Here is an 18,443-nt window from a genome sequence, read left to right as displayed (position 1 = left end):
AAGCTGTATTGATTGTGTAGAAACAAATGTTACATAAAGTTCTCATTATCATTAACTTTAAATATAGTAATGTAATTATACATATCTTTGTATATTTATAATCTGTCATCTGCATGGATTTAAAGAGAAAAACCAGAACATATTTTAGTAGATGCCAAGGTGGCATTTGATAAGAATTCAATATTAAATCTAGATTAAAACTTTAAGTGGGAATAGAATTCTCTCTTAACATGATGAAAACTATCAAGCTAATAGCCAGTTACTGAACAACATCAATAAAATACACATGGCCACTCTCATCTCTAGAATTTAATATATTTTGGAGAATGCTCATTAATATAATGGAAAAGAAAATTAACTATTTTTAATTAAAAGCTATGGATAATAGATAAGAGGGAACAAATTTGCATCTGCAGATAAACCAAGTGAAAAACTATAAAAACTTATACAGGATTTCCTTTAGTAACATGGTCAGTTCAGAAATAACTGTTTAAAAGCCACTGGCTTAAACGTAGTAGAGTGGAATGAAGAGAAGTTTCTTTTCAAATGGGAGAAATAGCGGAACATTTCTAAACTGATGGCCCTCACCCAATAGAAAGCAAAAGTTGATACACAAAAGAGGAAGACTTGCTGGAGCAATGCCCTTAAGTAGTTGGAGAGATAGTGTCTAGTTGCTCAGAGGAGAGATATGTTTTAGATAGGAGCAAAAAAACGGTATGTATGTATATGAGTGTAGATTTTGAAATTCTTATTGTTAAACCATTTCTTTAGCCCTGTCTCCAAACTAAAGTCAAAACACGTAGGTCAAAGTCTTATAATGTTCACACTTAGCAAAGTTTTTGGCACATGGAAAATGCCCACTAAGTGATAAATACAATTTTTAAAAATCACTAGCCTCTCTAAGCACTAACAATTAGGAATTTCAATATAAAAATGATCTTAACAGTGGCAAGAAAAAATGATAAAGTAGCAAAGGTTAAAGGTTAAATGTAGTCATGTTATTCTATCTAAAGAGCTGTAATACTTTCCTGATGGGTATAAGAGAATATATAACTGATAAATGGCAAGACTGTCTGTCCATAGATTTAGGTTAGAAGCTTTTGAAGTTGTCATTTCTTCTTCCTAATTAATAATAAGATGTCATATATATCATTATACTAATTTTAACAATAAATGTGCTATGTGTGTGCTCAGTTGTATCCAACTCTTTGTTACCCCCTGGACTATAGCCCGCCAGGCTCCTCTGTCCATGGGATTCTCCTGGCAAGAATCCGGAGTGGGTTGCCATTCCTTTCTCCAGGGGATCTTCCTGACCCAGGGATCAAACCCACATCTCCTGCCTCTCCTGCATTGGCAGGCAGATTCTTTACTGCTCAGCCACCTGGGAAGGTTTAAAAATCAGTACACAAATGCAAATATAAACCTACAAAAAATTTGAAATGCTGTACACCAAAATGTCATTGCTTTACTAATTGCTTTTCTAATGAGAGATGTGTTTATCTATGTTTCCTAATTTTTCTATAAGCATAAAATAAATGTTTAGAGATGCTGAGCTTAAATGTGTCAGGAAGAAAGCCTGAATATTCAAGGAGAAAGGAATATTCAGGAGAAAGCCTAAATATTCAAGGTTTAAAAAAATGTTAACAAGGAAAAGAGAAAGCATGTTTTGAAGTTATCTATACCTAGACACCAGCTGAATATCTTTCTAGTCAACTGCTTCATGAGTTGCTTTGTCATCTATCAGTTGAGAAAAAGTTTTCTCCCTTCTATGATCTTTCTCCCCAGGGAAAAGAAGGTAAAGGCGGAGTGGCTGGTGTTATCAAGAACATGGGACGGAGGCCACTCTCCTGTCTGAATTAACAGCAGGCATTTTGGAACAGTGGTGTTGTGAAGAGTCCTGGCAGTGGCTCCAGTCTAGAAAGAATAGATTATGGGGATGAAAAGCAGTAGTCAGCTGAATTTCAAAAGATGAGATTCCTAGGGAACTTCAGGCACTAAAACTCAGAATGCAATAGAGAACCTATTAAAGATAACTAAATTGGGCCCACAGTATTGAAGGATTAGTACTTAATTAAGCAGCCATAGGAAAAGGGCAATCTTTTATAGAACTTAAAAAGTTTACAGTGTCTAGTAATCACTCAGTAAGTTATCTTATTTTAAGAGTAACAATATAAGATATAGCCATATTTATGAATGTAGTAGTACTCTACTAATCAACACTAAGAAATTCTTCCTTAATAATAACCAGAATGCTTTTTTAGTTTTCTCTTAATTTGTTTGTATTGGTAATTCATTAAAATCAGTTTTCACCGATTTGGAAGGAGGAGCAGAACTTGAGGTGTTCCATTTCCACCAAACAACAGGATGATGCTGACATATGTCCACAGCTGTTTAAATGTTTTGTATTTGGCAGTGAAGAAAAGTTCCTCCCAGGGATGCTTGGTGTTTTGTTTTACTTTTTCAGGAAGATAGTGTTCTGTTCCTTCCTTTGAGAATTTGAAAAATAAAAAAGATAATTGTGAATCCATGATTAATTTTGGATAAAGTCGTAAACTTTACAATTTCAGATTCTGTAAAATATATATGTATATATATATATATGTATATATATATATATACATTTTTTTTCCCAAAAATGTATAAGGCAATTGAGTCATAAGAAGCCAGATGTCTCCTGAAGTCTACTGATATGGTTATCTTTTTAAAGAGGCAATTCGATGAATTATTGTCAAGAGGATAAAATGTTTTGCTACCTCATATAATTTCTTTATTCTAGAGGGACCTGTGTTGTCTGCCTCCTAGCAGAATCAAATAACTATCCAGAATATAATCAACAGTTTTATGATTTGAATTATTCAAATACAGTAATTACCTTGGTTGTCCATATGTAAAATATCTTAGCTCTTTCTTTGCCAACATATCTTTCTCTATTTGAAGGGCTAGTTTTGATGGCTTTACCAATGGCCCAGGCATACCATCCTTAGAAACGAATCATCTTAGTCCTGTGTTTCTTATAATAATAAATCAATCGATCTAAGAGACTTGACAGGCCCTCTTATTGATATGACCTGCCGAGTCTCTTAGAAATCAGAATTGCAGTTTCTAATTTAGTTCTTGATGCACTGTGCATGTCAGTAGCTTTATACATGTAAAATCAGAAAGTTTTACTTCTTGAAGGCTTGAAGGAAATTTTAGCAAGTGAATTTGATTTATGAAAACTGAATAGAAATAAATTTTATGAAACGGACTCTACCTTAGGAATATATTTTCAAGGTAGATGTTTAGTAGGAGACCTTTAAAAAATTAAAATAAATTTTATTCATTTTTCAAGACTACCTATATAGTTTTGACACACCCAAAAAAAAAAAAAAACCCACAAACTTTATTTTTTTTTTTTTTTTTTTTTTTATTTTTTTTTATTTTATTTTTATTTTTTTTTAATTTTAAAATCTTTAATTCTTACATGTGTTCCCAAACATGAACCCCCCTCCCACCTCCCTCCCCATAACATCTCTGTGGGTCATCCCCATGCACCAGCCCCAAGCATGCTGTATCCTGCATCAGACATAGACTAGCGATTCAATTCTTACATGATAGTATACATGATAGAATGCCACTCTCCCATATCATCCCACCCTCTCCCTCTCCCTCTGAGTCCAAAAGTCCGTTATAGACAGCTGCGTCTTTTTCCTGTCTTGCATACAGGGTCGTCATTGCCATCTTTCTAAATTCCGTATATATGTGTTAGTATGCTGTATTGGTGTTTTTCTTTCTGGCTTACTTCACTCTGTATAATCGGCTCCAGTTTCGTCCATCTCATCAGAACTGATTCAAATGAATTCTTTTTAACGGCTGAGTAATACTCCATTGTGTATATGTACCACAGCTTTCTTATCCATTCATCTGCTGATGGACATCTAGGTTGTTTCCATGTCCTGGCTATTATAAACAGTGCTGCGATGAACATTGGGGTACATGTGTCTCTTTCAATTCTGGTTTCCTCGGTGTGTATGCCCAGCAGTGGGATTGCTGGGTCATAAGGGAGTTCTATTTGCAATTTTTTAAGGAATCTCCACACTGTTCTCCATAGTGGCTGTACTAGTTTGCATTCCCACCAACAGTGTAGGAGGGTTCCCTTTTCTCCACACCCTCTCCAGCATTTATTGCTTGCAGATTTTTGGATCGCAGCCATTCTGACTGGTGTGAAGTGGTACCTCATTGTGGTTTTGATTTGCATTTCTCTGATAATGAGTGATGTTGAGCATCTTTTCATGTGTTTGTTAGCCATCCGTATGTCTTCTTTGGAGATGTGTCTATTTAGTTCTTTGGCCCATTTTTTGATTGGGTCATTTATTTTTCTGGAATTGAGCTGCATAAGTTGCTTGTATATTTTTGAGATTAGTTGTTTGTCAGTTGCTTCATTTGCTATTATTTTCTCCCATTCAGAAGGCTGTCTTTTCACCTTGCTGATATTTTCCTTTGTTGTGCAGAAGCTTTTAATTTTAATTAGATCCCATTTGTTTATTTTTGCTTTTATTTCCAGAATTCTGGGGGGTGGATCATAGAGGATCCTGCTGTGATTTATGTCTGAGAGTGTTTTGCCTATGTTCTCCTCTAGGAGTTTTATAGTTTCTGGTCTTACATTTAGATCTTTAATCCATTTTGAGTTTATTTTTGTGTGTGGTGTTAGAAAGTGATCTAGTTTCATTCTTTTACAAGTGGTTGACCAGTTTTCCCAGCACCACTTGTTAAAGAGATTGTCTTTACTCCATTGTATATTCTTGCCTCCTTTGTCAAAGATAAGGTGTCCATATGTGTGTGGATTTATCTCTGGGCTTTCTATTTTGTTCCATTGATCTATATGTCTGTCTTTGTGCCAGTACCATACTGTTTTGATGACTGTGGCTTTGTAGTAGAGCCTGAAGTCAGGCAAGTTGATTCCTCCAGTTCCATTCTTCTTTCTCAAGATTGCTTTGGCAATTCGAGGTTTTTTGTATTTCCATACAAATCTTGAAATTATTTGTTCTAGTTCTGTGAAAAATATGGCTGGTAGCTTGATAGGGATTGCATTGAATTTGTAAATTGCTTTGGGTAGTATACTCATTTTCACTATATTGATTCTTCCGATCCATGAACATGGTATATTTCTCCATCTATTAGTGTCCTCTTTGATTGCTTTCATCAGTGTTTTATAGTTTTCTGTATATAGGTCTTTAGTTTCTTTGGGTAGATATATTCCTAAGTATTTTATTCTTTTCGTTGCAATGGTGAATGGAATTGTTTCCTTAATTGCTTTTTCTACTTTCTCATTATTGGTGTATAGGAATGCAAGGGATTTCTGTGTGTTGATTTTATATCCTGCAACTTTACTATATTCATTGATGAGCTCTAGTAATTTTCTGGTGGAGTCTTTAGAAAAACCCACAAACTTTAAAATACGATTTGCATTTATGAAGACTGAATGCTTTAAAATCATGAAGTTGTGATTCTCATGAGAACTCTTAATTATGTTTTGTTTCTGCAGTGCACTGTAGCTATTATCTGGGGTTCTGAAGGCAGCATTTTTATTTTTTAATGGATAGGGCACTCGGGAAGCAGTGTTTGCTACCATTCTAGGATACCCTTCTAGAGTAATTGCAGGCGTTTGTAATTTTTCAGCCTTTCACGGACACCTGTTGTGGCTGATTCATTCTTGTAGCTTATCTCTATGTATGTTGAGTTTGGAACAATTAGAAATATTGCTAGTCTTTTGGTTTGTTTGTTTTCGCAGATAGCTTCTTTGGCTTTTAGTTAAGCTAACACTTAAATTTTGACCTTGAAGGTTTCTAGCCCCTTTTGCAAATACCAAGAATTCAGAATAAGTATTATCAACTTGTGATTATCCACAGGGTGCCTGTTATCAGTCCATTACCATTTTATAATTACTTTAAAAATCAAACACATCACTGTTGCTGAGGGAGACATGTGTGCATATGAATCAAACAGGCTGAAATCAGAGTGGGAGCTCTCCAATACTGTCTTTACGTCATCAGAGCAACCACTCTGGGGCATATGCTGTGTGTTGGACATTGTACCAAGCCCTTTAGATGAGTTCTCTCTTTAAACTCCAACAATCTTACGAGGTGAGTAGTATCATTACCCAGAGGAAACTGAGAATTAATGAGGTTAAGTTGCTTGCCCAAGGTAACACAGATGGTAGATTCCAGGGCCACGCTGGAAACAGCATGGTTGCTCCAGATCCTGGCATATGTAACCCAGCATACCAGATGTGATCTGCTCGCCCCGTTCCCTTGTCATCTGTGTGTAAAGGAGAAGTGCTCAGGTTGCCTCTTCTCAAACCATTGGATTTTATCCACCTTAGCACTGGAAATAGAAAAAGACCCAATAGTAAAGAAAGCATTCTAAAAAGGAAAGGGAATAAGGCAGAAGGACACTATTTCTACCTTTGGTATCCTTATATTTGCTGCTAATTCCCATCCAGAAATGGCACATCAGAGATCCTGTGTGTACACAGTCTTTTGGAACTGTCATTTAAGATGTGACGGAAGTGTAATTAACAAAATATCCCCCGACTGTTGCACATCTTGTTGCTGTTTCTCTTCCCTTAGCACAGAGCCTGGATTTGTGGCCTTGATCCCCAGAGCCTGCCTGGGTTCTGTGATGTTACCAGCGTGGCTGCCTCAGCAGTCCCAGTCCCTCATCGCCCTTTCCTCAACCAGAGTGGCTCTATTTATAGTACATGGTGGGTTTCCCCATGAGATTTATTTTGAAGAAAGTATTCTGTAGCTTTAATTTGTTTTTAAATATGTTGATGTTGAAAAATAGAAAATTAAGAATTGAATTTCTTTTTAAATCTATGGAAATATTTTTTAGACTTAAATACCGTTTATGTTATTGAACTGATAAGTTTTCACGGCAACATTGAGTGAGCTAGAAAAACCATGTGTTTTGCAAAATCTAGAGCCTGGGCCACTTTCAGCAACTTGTTTTACTCTTGAGTGTTCACATCTGCCAAGTCCCCGTCTCCCCCCAGGTTTACACAGCCATTGCTGACTGCCATACATGACTTCTGTTCCACCCATGTTTTACCAGCAGTGCCTCCTGGCATATTACAGAAAGCTTTCTTCAAGACTTCAGGAGAACAAGGAGAGAAGATTAGCAATGAATTTGGAAACTGACATTCATATCAAAGATTGTTTTTCCTTGTAGAAATTAGGTTTGGGCTTTGTTTCTGAGAAACAAGCCATTTAAAAAAAAAACAAAACAAAACAGAATTTAAAAAACTCTGCTTCCTACTTGACCAGGAGAATTGCTAAGTTTAAGAATTATTTAGTGTGGTTTCCCCAAGTCCTTTAAAATGCAAAGTGGTCTTAAAGATGCTAGATCATATAAGATGAGGATAATTTTTTTTTTTTTTTTTAAGAAAAATGTATATTATAAATTTAAGTTCTACAAACTCAGGCATCCACTTGACCTAGGCTTGGGGCTAAACATAGCACAAGGAAACTTCTTCATCCTGACGTTTGTACCGCACAGTGCCTGCTGTTTGCTGTTTGTTTGTTTGTTTGTTTCTTCCTTTCATTTTGCTATTTATTTTTGCCTGCTCTGGGTTTCCACTGACTCTTTTAAGCGATCTATTTCAGATATAGATCTAATTTTTTAATATTCCTGGCAAAAGTCTTCTTCAGAGTGCATTTAATGTAGTTCTAAGTTTCTTCAGATGGATCCAACAAATATTTATTTAGTATCTATTATGTTCCAGTATATGTGAAAGTAAGACCATGGTCCTTGCCCCCGCCAAAACTCTTGGTCTAATAGGAAGGAAGACATATGAAGAAATGCTCAGCACGCAGTACAGTGAGGGCAGCAGGAGAGGCGAGCCCAAGGGGCTGTGGGGACAGAAAAGGGAACCTGTTCCACTGGGGAAGGAAAGGCTCCTGAACTGAGGGTTAGATAAAGGATAAGTGAGCACAGGTCAAGACAGAAATGGGGACGTCAAGTACAAGGTGGAGAGTGAGGCCCAGGTCTGTTGGAAAGGAACCGCAAGTGTCCTTCCTGTTCAGGAGCTTACTTCCACAACAAATCAGTAGTAGGAACCATACAGAAATTATGATGCTTGGGATTGACATAGTCACACTGGCATTTTATGAAACTGATTTTGGCAGCTGAATGATTAGAGGATGGGATCAAGAGAAGACAAAAAGTGGAGGCCAGATCACAAGATGTCCAAGCAGGTGATATTGAGCCCAAACAGAGGAAGGGCACGAGAACATACATTTGAGAGAGAATTTGGGGAGTAAAAGCAGTAGGCCTTGTGTCTGGATGCCGAGGGGTGTGCAGTGGTATGGGGGAACGAAGAGCCAAAGTTGACTCCCCAGGATGCCAGTAACCTCAGTAAAATAGATGACTAGTAGTTTCTTAACTAGGAGATAGATTATGTGACAGGGTGGGCAGACTTGGGAATAGGATGAGAATTCTTTTCTATAGAAGCATTGATGTTGTGGAATATATTTAAATTTCAGAAGGGAATGGTTAATAAAATGAAAAGCAATTTTAGGATAAGATTTATGAAACTGAACACAAAGTTTTAGTTTTTGCCACCAAAGAGACAATATGGATTAGCCCAGCTATGAAATTTGAACAAACTGCTCAGATTCTCTTGGTGGCTCTGCCACTTTTCTTCTGAAAGCTACTTTGGCAGTTAGCTCAATTTGGCAGTCATTTTTAAATGCAGATTTTCTGTTCCTCACACTCCATAGTCTGTATACTTTTCCCTGGTTCTCTAGTACCTGCTATTTGCATCTTACCGCTGCCACTAACTGACCTTCCCCCTTTTTCCTGGAAATACCCAGCTACCAACCAACTACCCCCAACCACCTGGGCCCTTCTCAATAATTTTTGGCCATGAAGCTACAAAATGAGTCATAACAAAACCCATTTTGAAGCCCCTTTTTAGCTGGTGAAACCAGCATTGGTCAACTGTATTTTCATGTGCTTAGCAGATTTACATTAAGGTACTCATTATCATATCCAAGAATAAATATACAAACATAAATATGTACACATACATATGAGTATATATATACACATGTATGTATATATGTATATGTGTGTACACACACACACTGTCTCAAACAACTCCATTCTTCCAGGGGAAAATGCCTTGGCATCAACCTTGATATTTCTTTCATTCCTCACAGCATGTCTAGGAATTCTGCCATCTCTACCTACAAATTATATCTTGAATCCCTCTACTTCTCCCCATCTCCTGGTCGAAGTCATCATTATCTCTTCTGAATTTCTGTACATAAGTGCCCAATGGCAGGGATCATTGTGGTTTTATTCATTAATGTGTCACAAAAACCTAGAGTAGGTCCTGACGCAGTAGGCTGTCAGTTAATATTTGTGGAATAAGTGAAATAAATGAACAAATCAGTCAGTATCATCTTACTGGATCGACCAACATTTAGAAGGCTGGTTTCATATTAAAGAGAAACCTTATTAAGAGAACCAAAAATTACTCAAGGTAGTTTTTTTCAGTTTTAGTGATACAGCAACTTGGGTGTATTTGACTGTCAAAAATTAACACTTTACTTTTGTAGATGGTATTGCTTACTTGTAACCAATTGAAATTAATTTTTGATATGTTGTCATCAATGATGTTTTCCCCCAAAACAGCCATAAAAGAATATATTAGGGGTGAGAACGTAATTTCAAAGGAATGGTTTTCCTATTTAAAGACTGTGTCCTATGGAAGTAACAGAACTAAGAAACTTGGTACTGACCTACTGTACCCTTCCAATGAGATTTGTTTAAGTCCTAATACGGAATTTAAGGAACTCTATGAAGAAGAATAGAAAAGGCTAGTCCACTTTTACTTTTTCTTTAATACTATACATCTTGCTACAGAGGAAGAATGCAAGGAAATAAATGGACTTACTTTGTCCTGAATTATTAATTGGTATATGGCCTGAGTTTTTTTTTTTTAAATAACTGCTAACATTTCCCTTTGTGCAGATAAATTTAGCATTTTGTACTACTCTCAATAAAGCCTCTATCTTGTGGAAGTTTCAGTTGTTTATAAGTGTGGGACCCACTCCACTCCACTCCCTGTCATTCCTTGTCAGTGGGAACATTCATCTCTTACTGATTTCTGTAATACCTAAACTTTTTCTACTGCCAGTGAAAGATCCCCTCCCTACTCCCCCACCCCCACCTCAGCATTGGTTTCTACATCTGGACTGATCTGAGAAGCTTTTTTTCTTCCCTAAACCCATAATGTTAGGCCTAAAGTTATAACTGTAGCTCTAGTTTGAAAAATAGGACTTTGTGGCTTTCAGGTTGAGGTTTCTATTTTCTGTTCTGATTCTAGGTTTATTCTGCCCCTAAACTCTGGAACCTTACCAGTACCATGCAAATACATTTCTCTAGCTAAACTGAATTTTCCAGCTTATTAGGAAATTAAAGAATCATTAAGAGTTAGGAAAGGATTTGAGAACAACAGAGAATCCTAATGTTTAAATGTTTGTAGCATTTTTTGTATCCAAACTAAGATATATAGTTTATATATAGTAAAATAATTGCTATTTTAGTCCAATAATATTAAGAGACAAGCTGACCTCCTAAGATATTATAGGAATGGAGGGAAGTGGGTTCTGAGGCCATAAAAACTGGGAAATTGCTATTCAGAGTGAAAGGACCTAGTTTAAAGTAAATGATTTTGTTTAAGCTGGCATTTCCCAAATTTATTTGAGGATAGAACCTTTTTCATATAAGGAAATTTCAATACGCTTTATAATATTGGTGGAAAGAAAGCAGACACTTCAGTTCTCGCTGTGGCTGAGGCTTTATTCACCATTATCTAGCAAATACATATGGAGTGACTGCTTTTTGCTACATACTATTCAAGATGCTGGCAATACCTGGAACAAACCAGACAAAAGCCCATGGCCGTCTAAGGATTGGAAGGCCTAGCCAAGGGAGAAAGACAATGAACAAAATTAAGTAGTACAGGTACTAAGTACTTTAGACAAACATGGGGCCAGGGTCAGGAGGTCAGGAGTACAGGGGTTACAATGTTAAACAGAGATGTAACCTTGAGCAAGTCACTTAGCTTCTCTCTGCTCCAAATCCCTAAGATGAAGCCATTCAACTAAATCATCTCCAAGGCCCTGCGAGCAGGTCGCTTTAAGGGCGGAGAGTTGTCATAAGCAGTGGTATTGCTGGGTCATGAACATCTCACTGAGCATTTGCAGTTACCTTAGTAGAAAAGGCTGATAAAAGTTAGAGAATTGCTGCCAAATAAAAGCTTATGTAAACCTAAATAATTTGTAATACCCACAACAGAACAAAGCGTTTATATTAAATAAATGGGGGGAAAAAACACCTTGCTGGTTCTGTTTTTAATCTAGTGTGTACCTCAGTCCAGTCCAGTGAAGAAACCTCTGCAGCAAAAGTACCAGTGGCTTTTAAGCAGAGACTAGCATGCCCGTATGAGAAATTTGCAGCAGTACACATACTGCGCTTCTGCCCTTATATCCTTTGGTAAAACGGAGGTCTGTGACTCGATGTTGAAATGACCTTTCAGACAGTGTTCCAGTGCCACATGCCTGAACTTGTGTCTCAGAGTAATTAGAAGCTTTGACTTACACATCTTGGTATACAGTGTTTATGTTAATTATAAATGTCTGAAAGTTTCCTGAAACTTTGTCTTCATAGCTTTTTATCAAAGACAGCCTGGAGTTTGGGAGGAGGGTTGTGGATTGTGGTCCTAAGCCTTTGATTTTCAGCCTCTCTCATATTTGGAATGAAAATTAAAATCTACTTTTCAACTTGCCCAGATCACGGTAGTATATTTTTATATTCTTCATTATGAATAAGAAACTGCTTGGAATCATAGTCTTTGATACTTTTAAAATAACATTTCACTCTTAAGGCATTAGCTAAAAATTTCAAGTAGACCATGGGTCCCTAAAGTTCTAAAAGTATTCCCACTGACTTGTAGGAAAAGCTCAAAATAATATAATTAAAATTGAGAAGTTCCTATCATACAAAGGGATGCTCTTCCAAAATTGTTTCTAAATCAGACCTTGGAATTTCTTTTCCCATGGTGATTAGCCCTGTCTTCAAAAGCCGATCCTAGGCCCAACAATAACAGTCATTTTCATCTCCTCCTAGTCATAGTCCATAACCCAAAGGCCAGTTTATAAGAAAATGCTTCATAATCATTCTGGAAGAAAAGACAGACTCCTACTTCACTATCTAGATAAGCTATGGAGTAGGTTCCTGTATATTAGAGAGAGAAGTAATGAGTATCCCCAAGTTCCTCTGAAGTCTAGTCTCTGAAATGGCCCTGGATCAGACAAGGACTCTGGTCCCATTTTAGCTGTGGCCCTCAGCAGTCCCACGGGTTCTGGTCCACTCTGAGGCCCCCAGAGCTTAGTTCTGATGTGCCCCTCTCTGTCACCCCTCCTGCCTGCTCTAGTTGCCATACACAACCTGTCTTTCCATTGAGCCTTTGCCCAAGAAGCCAAACTGTTAGGCACATTTACCAGTATAAAATAAGTACTCTTTGTACATAGATTTCATTCCTAATACATCCAGATATTGATGCACATAAAATGTATATCTGATTTGTACAATCTCCTTCAGGAAATCAGAAATACTAAATCTACAGACTGTACAGTGTAGACTTCTGAAATTTTAAAGATAAGAAAATTGCATGGTTGACATCTTGCTCTCAGATATTTTATAAGAAAAGCCTGAGATTCGGTCAGGCTGTACCATCTTGCCATGCCTTTGGAGAAGAGCATAGCAACCCCCTCCCGTGGGTTCTCCAGATTGCCTGGAGAATCCCATGGACAGAGGAGCCTGGCGGACTACAGTTCATGGGGTCACACAGAGTTGGACACAACTGAACCACTTAGCACGCACGTACCATCTGCATTGCTCCTGCTCTGAAAACCACCAAGAAAAAGTGATGTAGAAACTCAGTTGTGGAAACTCTGTGGCAACTCATCATTCCTTAACCTCCAACTCCACCCCAGCTCCTCAGCTGGAGAAAAATACCATGATATGCACCCAGGATGCCCCTCAGAAACATGATCTGCCCTGACACCTGCCCCTGCCCCCGAGTGCACCCTGCTCCCGCACACACCACAGGGTGGGGCAGCAGGCAGCAGGGAGCTTTGAGAAGTCCTGCTGTCACTCTCCATGATACTACTCCTTTTTTTTTCTTTAATGGGTACTTTGATTTCTTGAAAGATACCATTTTCCCCTCTAATTCTTCATTATCAAAAGCAATGAAGTCAGAGTTCTCCTCTTCTAAGAGACTAACCTACATCCGTCTCTGATCCATAACTTCTCAGTGTCAGCCTTACTAACGTATTAGAGACTGCGTGATTCATTGTTGTGGGGGCTGTCCCGCGCACTGTGACGTGTTGGGCAATGTCCCTGGCATCCAAGAGATGCCAGCAGCAACCTCCCACACCCAGTGTCACCTGGAGGGGGCGAAACTGCCCCCTGGCGAAAACTGCTCTCCTGAGCCCTGAGGCTGACAAGCTTCCAAACACTTTAATGGGTTCATAGCGTAGGTTGTGTATTTTTTTAACTTTGTTTCTTTTTAACCTGATTCTTTCCTATCCTGTTCATTGTCATATTTTTTAAATGACTATAGCTTTTTTTTTTTTTGCTATTTGATATTCTTTTAAAGAATAAGAAAGCTTTCTTTGTCCACCATCAGGCCAGACCTTAATGCTTTGAGTGGTGTGCACAGCAATTAATTCATTCAAGGTATTTCTGTTATTAAACCCTTCAAGTTTACACAAAGACTTTCTGTGTATATGTGTGCTTAAAAATGAAAAAAAATGTATAGGAGGATAATTTTTCACCTTAAGAAGTATAAATATTACTTAATAATCACAGTTAAGATGATAGGAAAAGCCATGTTGTGTTTAGTAGATGTCTGAACTTAAGGGCTCCAGTAATTAAAAGTTTTCAGTGAAAGAATACTGAACATTTATAGAATTTGAGTACAAACTCTAATCACTTTGGCAAAATAGAAAAAAACTGTATGATTCTACTTTTTAAAAATGCAGTTTAGAATCTCCCAAAAGGAACAGTCTTCCATACTCTGATGGGTAAAGTACTTATGCAGTCCCAGACCTGAACCCTGTAAGAAGGAAGACCTTAGGCCTAAACTGAAGCCAGAACCTGGCCTGAAAATCAGTTGGCCACTGCTGTGGAAAATCTCCCCAAGCAGGTTCTCCAGAGCTGCAGGGAGGGTTGAGGGGGAAGGTGAGTGGAGGTTAAGTGAGTCATGGCTGAGGAAGGGATGTCATTCAAGCATTCATACCTTCATTCCCTGTCCACCTGCTGCTGTCCTAGACCTTAAGGAGGACATACACATAGCAGCCAGTTAGCTCTGAGTCTTACTCTTCCCTTGATGGAAAGGAAAGATTTGGGGGAGAAGAAAGAGAATTAGAAAACACTTTCTCCCTCCTTGCGTGTCTACTAAATTGCCAAGTGTACATATTTGGAGGCTGGAGAGCAGGATTTTACATTCTTTGCAACAAAACCCATTCATTATCACCACCTGACACCATGGTGGCCCCTGTATACCCAAGGGAAGAAAGGTCTTGGGAGCTGGGAAGAGTGGTACAGTTGAAAGACAGAAATCTCCAGTTCATGTATTCACAGGTATTTATTAAGCCCCCACTATGTGCCAGGAAAACACGCCTGGTACAGGGCCTCAGTAATTGAGAGCAATCCTGTCCCTTTGCTTCTGGGGCCGCTCAGCTAGGAAAGGAGCCAAGCCTTGAGCCAAGAGCATGGAAGACAGCCTCCTGTCCCATAGTGTTGCCTAGGGCTCGGCCTTGGGGGCCTGCAGAGTCACCTCTGTGGGCTGCTGACACGAGGAGGAGGAGGAAGAGGGAGAAACACCCACCTGTGTTGTGCTGTGAATGTAATTACGGTATTCACCTTATGCTGCTAGTTACTCTTCAAAAGTGGTCCTCTACGAAGTAAGAATCAAGATGAAATGTGTATGTAATAAGACAGGAAAGGATTGGGACACAGACTCTGTCTGAGACCATCTAAATATCTAGAAGCTATTTAGCAGGGGGTCATGAAGCCACAGGCAGAACCTGTGTGTCTCAGAAGAGGAAGAGCTTTTCAGCAAGTTCACTGATAACTCTTCCATGTGAGATGTAAGCAATTTCTACTTTGAAAAGAAGAGGGTTCCTCTTATAGACTAATTACTGAGCCGGCATAATTACTGACACTTCAGAGCAGAAAATTGAAATCAGAGTGTGGTAAGTTATAGACATGCTTGTCAGATTCCTTGAATGATTCAGTAATGTAAATGGTATAAGTGTAAGTGCTCAAGAGGGTTTGGGTAAAAAATGAATGTCATTTGAGAAACAGTAAAGTCAGTCATCAGATCATTCTATAGCACATTTATAATTTGAGGTGTTTCTCTCTTTGTCCCCCTTTTAGCTTGTCAAAATCCCTAAAAATGATCCCCTCAACGAAGTGCATACCTTTAACTTCTATTTGTCAAATGTGGGTAAAGACAACCCTCAGGGCAGCTTTGACTGCATCCAGCAAACTTTCTCCAGGTAAGTGTGTTTTAAGGTATGCTGAAGGGAAAGTAATTTTTCTTTGAGGGTTTTTTTTTTTTCTCTTAAATTAAAGAATAAAACACATAATAGTCATTCCTTAAATATTTATTGGCTTGAATTGCAGAGCTCACTTATTTATTTGAGAAATAGTGAGCACATACTATGTGCTAGAAATTATATTTGTCACTGTGGGATGCAATCGCAAAAAATTTAAGATTCTTGCCCTCGAGGAATTTTTAAAGTATAGATTTTTTACCTATAGAAGATGGTTTATTTTACTTTAATTAAAGACAAGTTTCAGGGGTTTTTAAGCTCTTAATCACTGAATATATGTAAGAGTACTTTATTGTTACAGGGGTCCCCCACCTCCAGGCCACTACCGGCTACCTCTGGTCTGGTCAGATCAGCCAGTGGCATTAGATTAGAAATAAAATGCACAATAAATGTAATGTGCTTGAATCATCACAAAGCCATCCCAACCCCCACCGCCCATCTGTGGGAAAACTGTCTTTCACGGAACTGGTCCCTGGTGCCACGAAGGTTAGAGACCACTGTGGTAGTGACCTCAAGACTCACGCTCATGGATAAAGGAGGAAAATGCACATGTCTTATATATGCCCTTCCTCCTTCCCTGTGCAAGGTGTGTTGGAAGATAGATTTTTAGAAATCTTTATTCTGCAGCAGAATGGAAACTAGAAATTAACCCCAGGAGAGCAGTCCCTTCTGATTTTAAGGGGAAAATGGAGGGAGGAAGACAAGAACACACACCCATAGCCCAGGGTGCCCGTGGAACTCTTATCTGCTTAGGTCCTCTGTAAACAATAAGCTGCTTGTTTCACTCTTCTTTGCTGTGGTTGTTTCTGACTAAAGAATGGGCCCCTTGAGTAGGGGGAGTTTGTTCTGCTATGGATAAAGACAAGGCCTTAGAGCCCCCAGCCCCGCAAGAAACACTGACATTGGCCCAGAGTTCCCCAGGCCTGTCCCTCCCTGTATCTTCCCTTAGCACTTGAAGCCATGAGCGCTCACTGTGTGGGGGAGAGAGCTGTGTTCCCAGTGAGCTCAGGAGGCAGAGATACAAAAAAGACACCGCACTGAAAGCACTCTGAGTTTCTCCTCCCATTTAAGGCGACTAAATAACTTTTTGCTTTATCTTAACCTGCCGTTTTCCATGAGTATTTGTTAATTTTGCTTTCTGAAAATTGCCTTCCCCCAAACTTACACTTTTTGGTATAAGTTGCATGTGTTCCAGGTTATATAGACTTTTCCACACTGTTTACTGTGGTAGCCACCGGCTACATGTGGCTGTTTACATTTCAGATGACAAAAGTGAAGTAAAAGTTAGTCCTTCACTCATACTAACCACATATTACAGGCTAAATAACCACATGGCTAATGGCTCTCGTGGTGGACAGCACATATACAGAACGTTTGAAATTGCAGAAAGGTCTGTGGGACAGCGTTGTGTTAGATTATAGCATCCCCAAGTAAAAGGGTCCTTGGTGACTGTACTTCCACCCTGTCACTTCACAGGTGACTTATCCATGTTACATAGCTGGTTAGTTAGTGACTGGACTGAATGAGAACTGAGTTCTCCTAACTCCCACCCCGGCGTTCTTTACAGACCACAGGGCACACCAATTTCTAATTGTGCCATCACCTATAATACTTGTCTTCAGTGAATTATTTTTTTCTAGAGAACATTTCAACATCAAATTGAACTCTGTCCAAAATTAGGATTTTACTAAGGAACTTAATTCCCTCTTCAAAACCAGGCCTGTCATCATAGGTAATATGGTTTCTCCCTAACCTCATAAATACCCTGTGTGTTTATTTCTACCTTGTTTGTTTGGAGAAGGATTTAAGGCCACTTTACAAAAGTATCCATGATGGGCCAAACAGAAAAGAAACCATTACTGTGAGAAAACTGTCACAACTCCATTAGTATGATCCAAGTGTGGTAAGAATGTACATTGAAATTTGCCATTATAAAAACAGAAGCGCTCAAACTTTCATTTCACAACCTGGCAAGAATGCCTCTGTATAATCTGGCAGCACTTTCTCTGTTCAATTTGATTTTGGTTTTCCGTGTATCTTGTCTCTATAGCTGTGCAAGTTCTTCAAGGGCAGTTCTCTTACACCATTTCCCAGCCTTGAAAGGGTTGGCTGACTGCACAAATAGCTGTTCCAAGAATCCATATTAACTAGTCTCTTTCTTACCTTTCATTTAAAATCTCCTTGGGCCTCACTTTTCTTATATGTAAGATGCAAGAACTCTCACAGTCAAAAATTACCTGTGAAAAATTTCTTAACTCTACCCATTCAAAGTCCTAGTGAAAATATATAATCCAGCTCTATAAGCAGTGCATATTCAAGTGTAGAAAACAGCAAGCTTGGCTAGAGAAAGACTATAGGAACATCTAAACACATGAGTCACAGTATTTCAACTTTAAGGCAACTGAGTTCAGAAGGGACGAGCAGAGCATGTGGGGAATGTCTTCTTGCCTGCAGTGTTGACAGCCCTATTCTGTTTTCCTGTAAACATCTGTTTCTTAACCTTGGATGATGTAAACTGTCATTTCATCATGACTGGCAATAGGTTGAGCTTATTCTCACTATGGACATTACTTAGTAATTAATAAGGGGAGATGCTGAAATTCAAGCTTCCTGCCACCAGCGCTTCATACTGCAGTCTTTTCTCTGTTGCAGTCTTTTCTTCCTACTCATCCTCCCTCTTCTCCCCACTTCCTTCCCTTCCTTTCATTGATTTTTCAGCTCAAGTCGGCCTCATTAAAAAAGAAAATAAAAACCCAAACCCACCTTCCT

The 18,443-nt window shown here is 38.6% G+C and overlaps 1 protein-coding gene across 2 annotated transcripts in view; it reads left to right on the top strand.

Annotated features, from left to right (window-relative positions):
• ELL2 (elongation factor for RNA polymerase II 2) overlaps positions 1–18,443 on the top strand; it is a 74,053-nt gene that overhangs the window by 30,033 nt on the left and 25,577 nt on the right. The window contains exon 3 of one of the 2 annotated variants that reach the window (XM_052643248.1): positions 15,496–15,617. The exons of the other annotated variant lie outside the window; for it this stretch is intronic. Coding sequence (XP_052499208.1) covers positions 15,496–15,617 — 122 coding nt within the window. The remainder of the gene's footprint in view (positions 1–15,495; positions 15,618–18,443) is intronic. 2 annotated transcript variants of the gene reach the window in all.

Source organism: Budorcas taxicolor, chromosome 7, assembly GCF_023091745.1.
Source record: "Budorcas taxicolor isolate Tak-1 chromosome 7, Takin1.1, whole genome shotgun sequence".
In the NCBI taxonomy this organism is placed as follows: Eukaryota; Metazoa; Chordata; class Mammalia; order Artiodactyla; family Bovidae; genus Budorcas; species Budorcas taxicolor.
The sequence above is the reverse complement of the archived record's forward strand: the minus strand, read 5'-3'. Positions and strand labels throughout refer to the sequence as shown.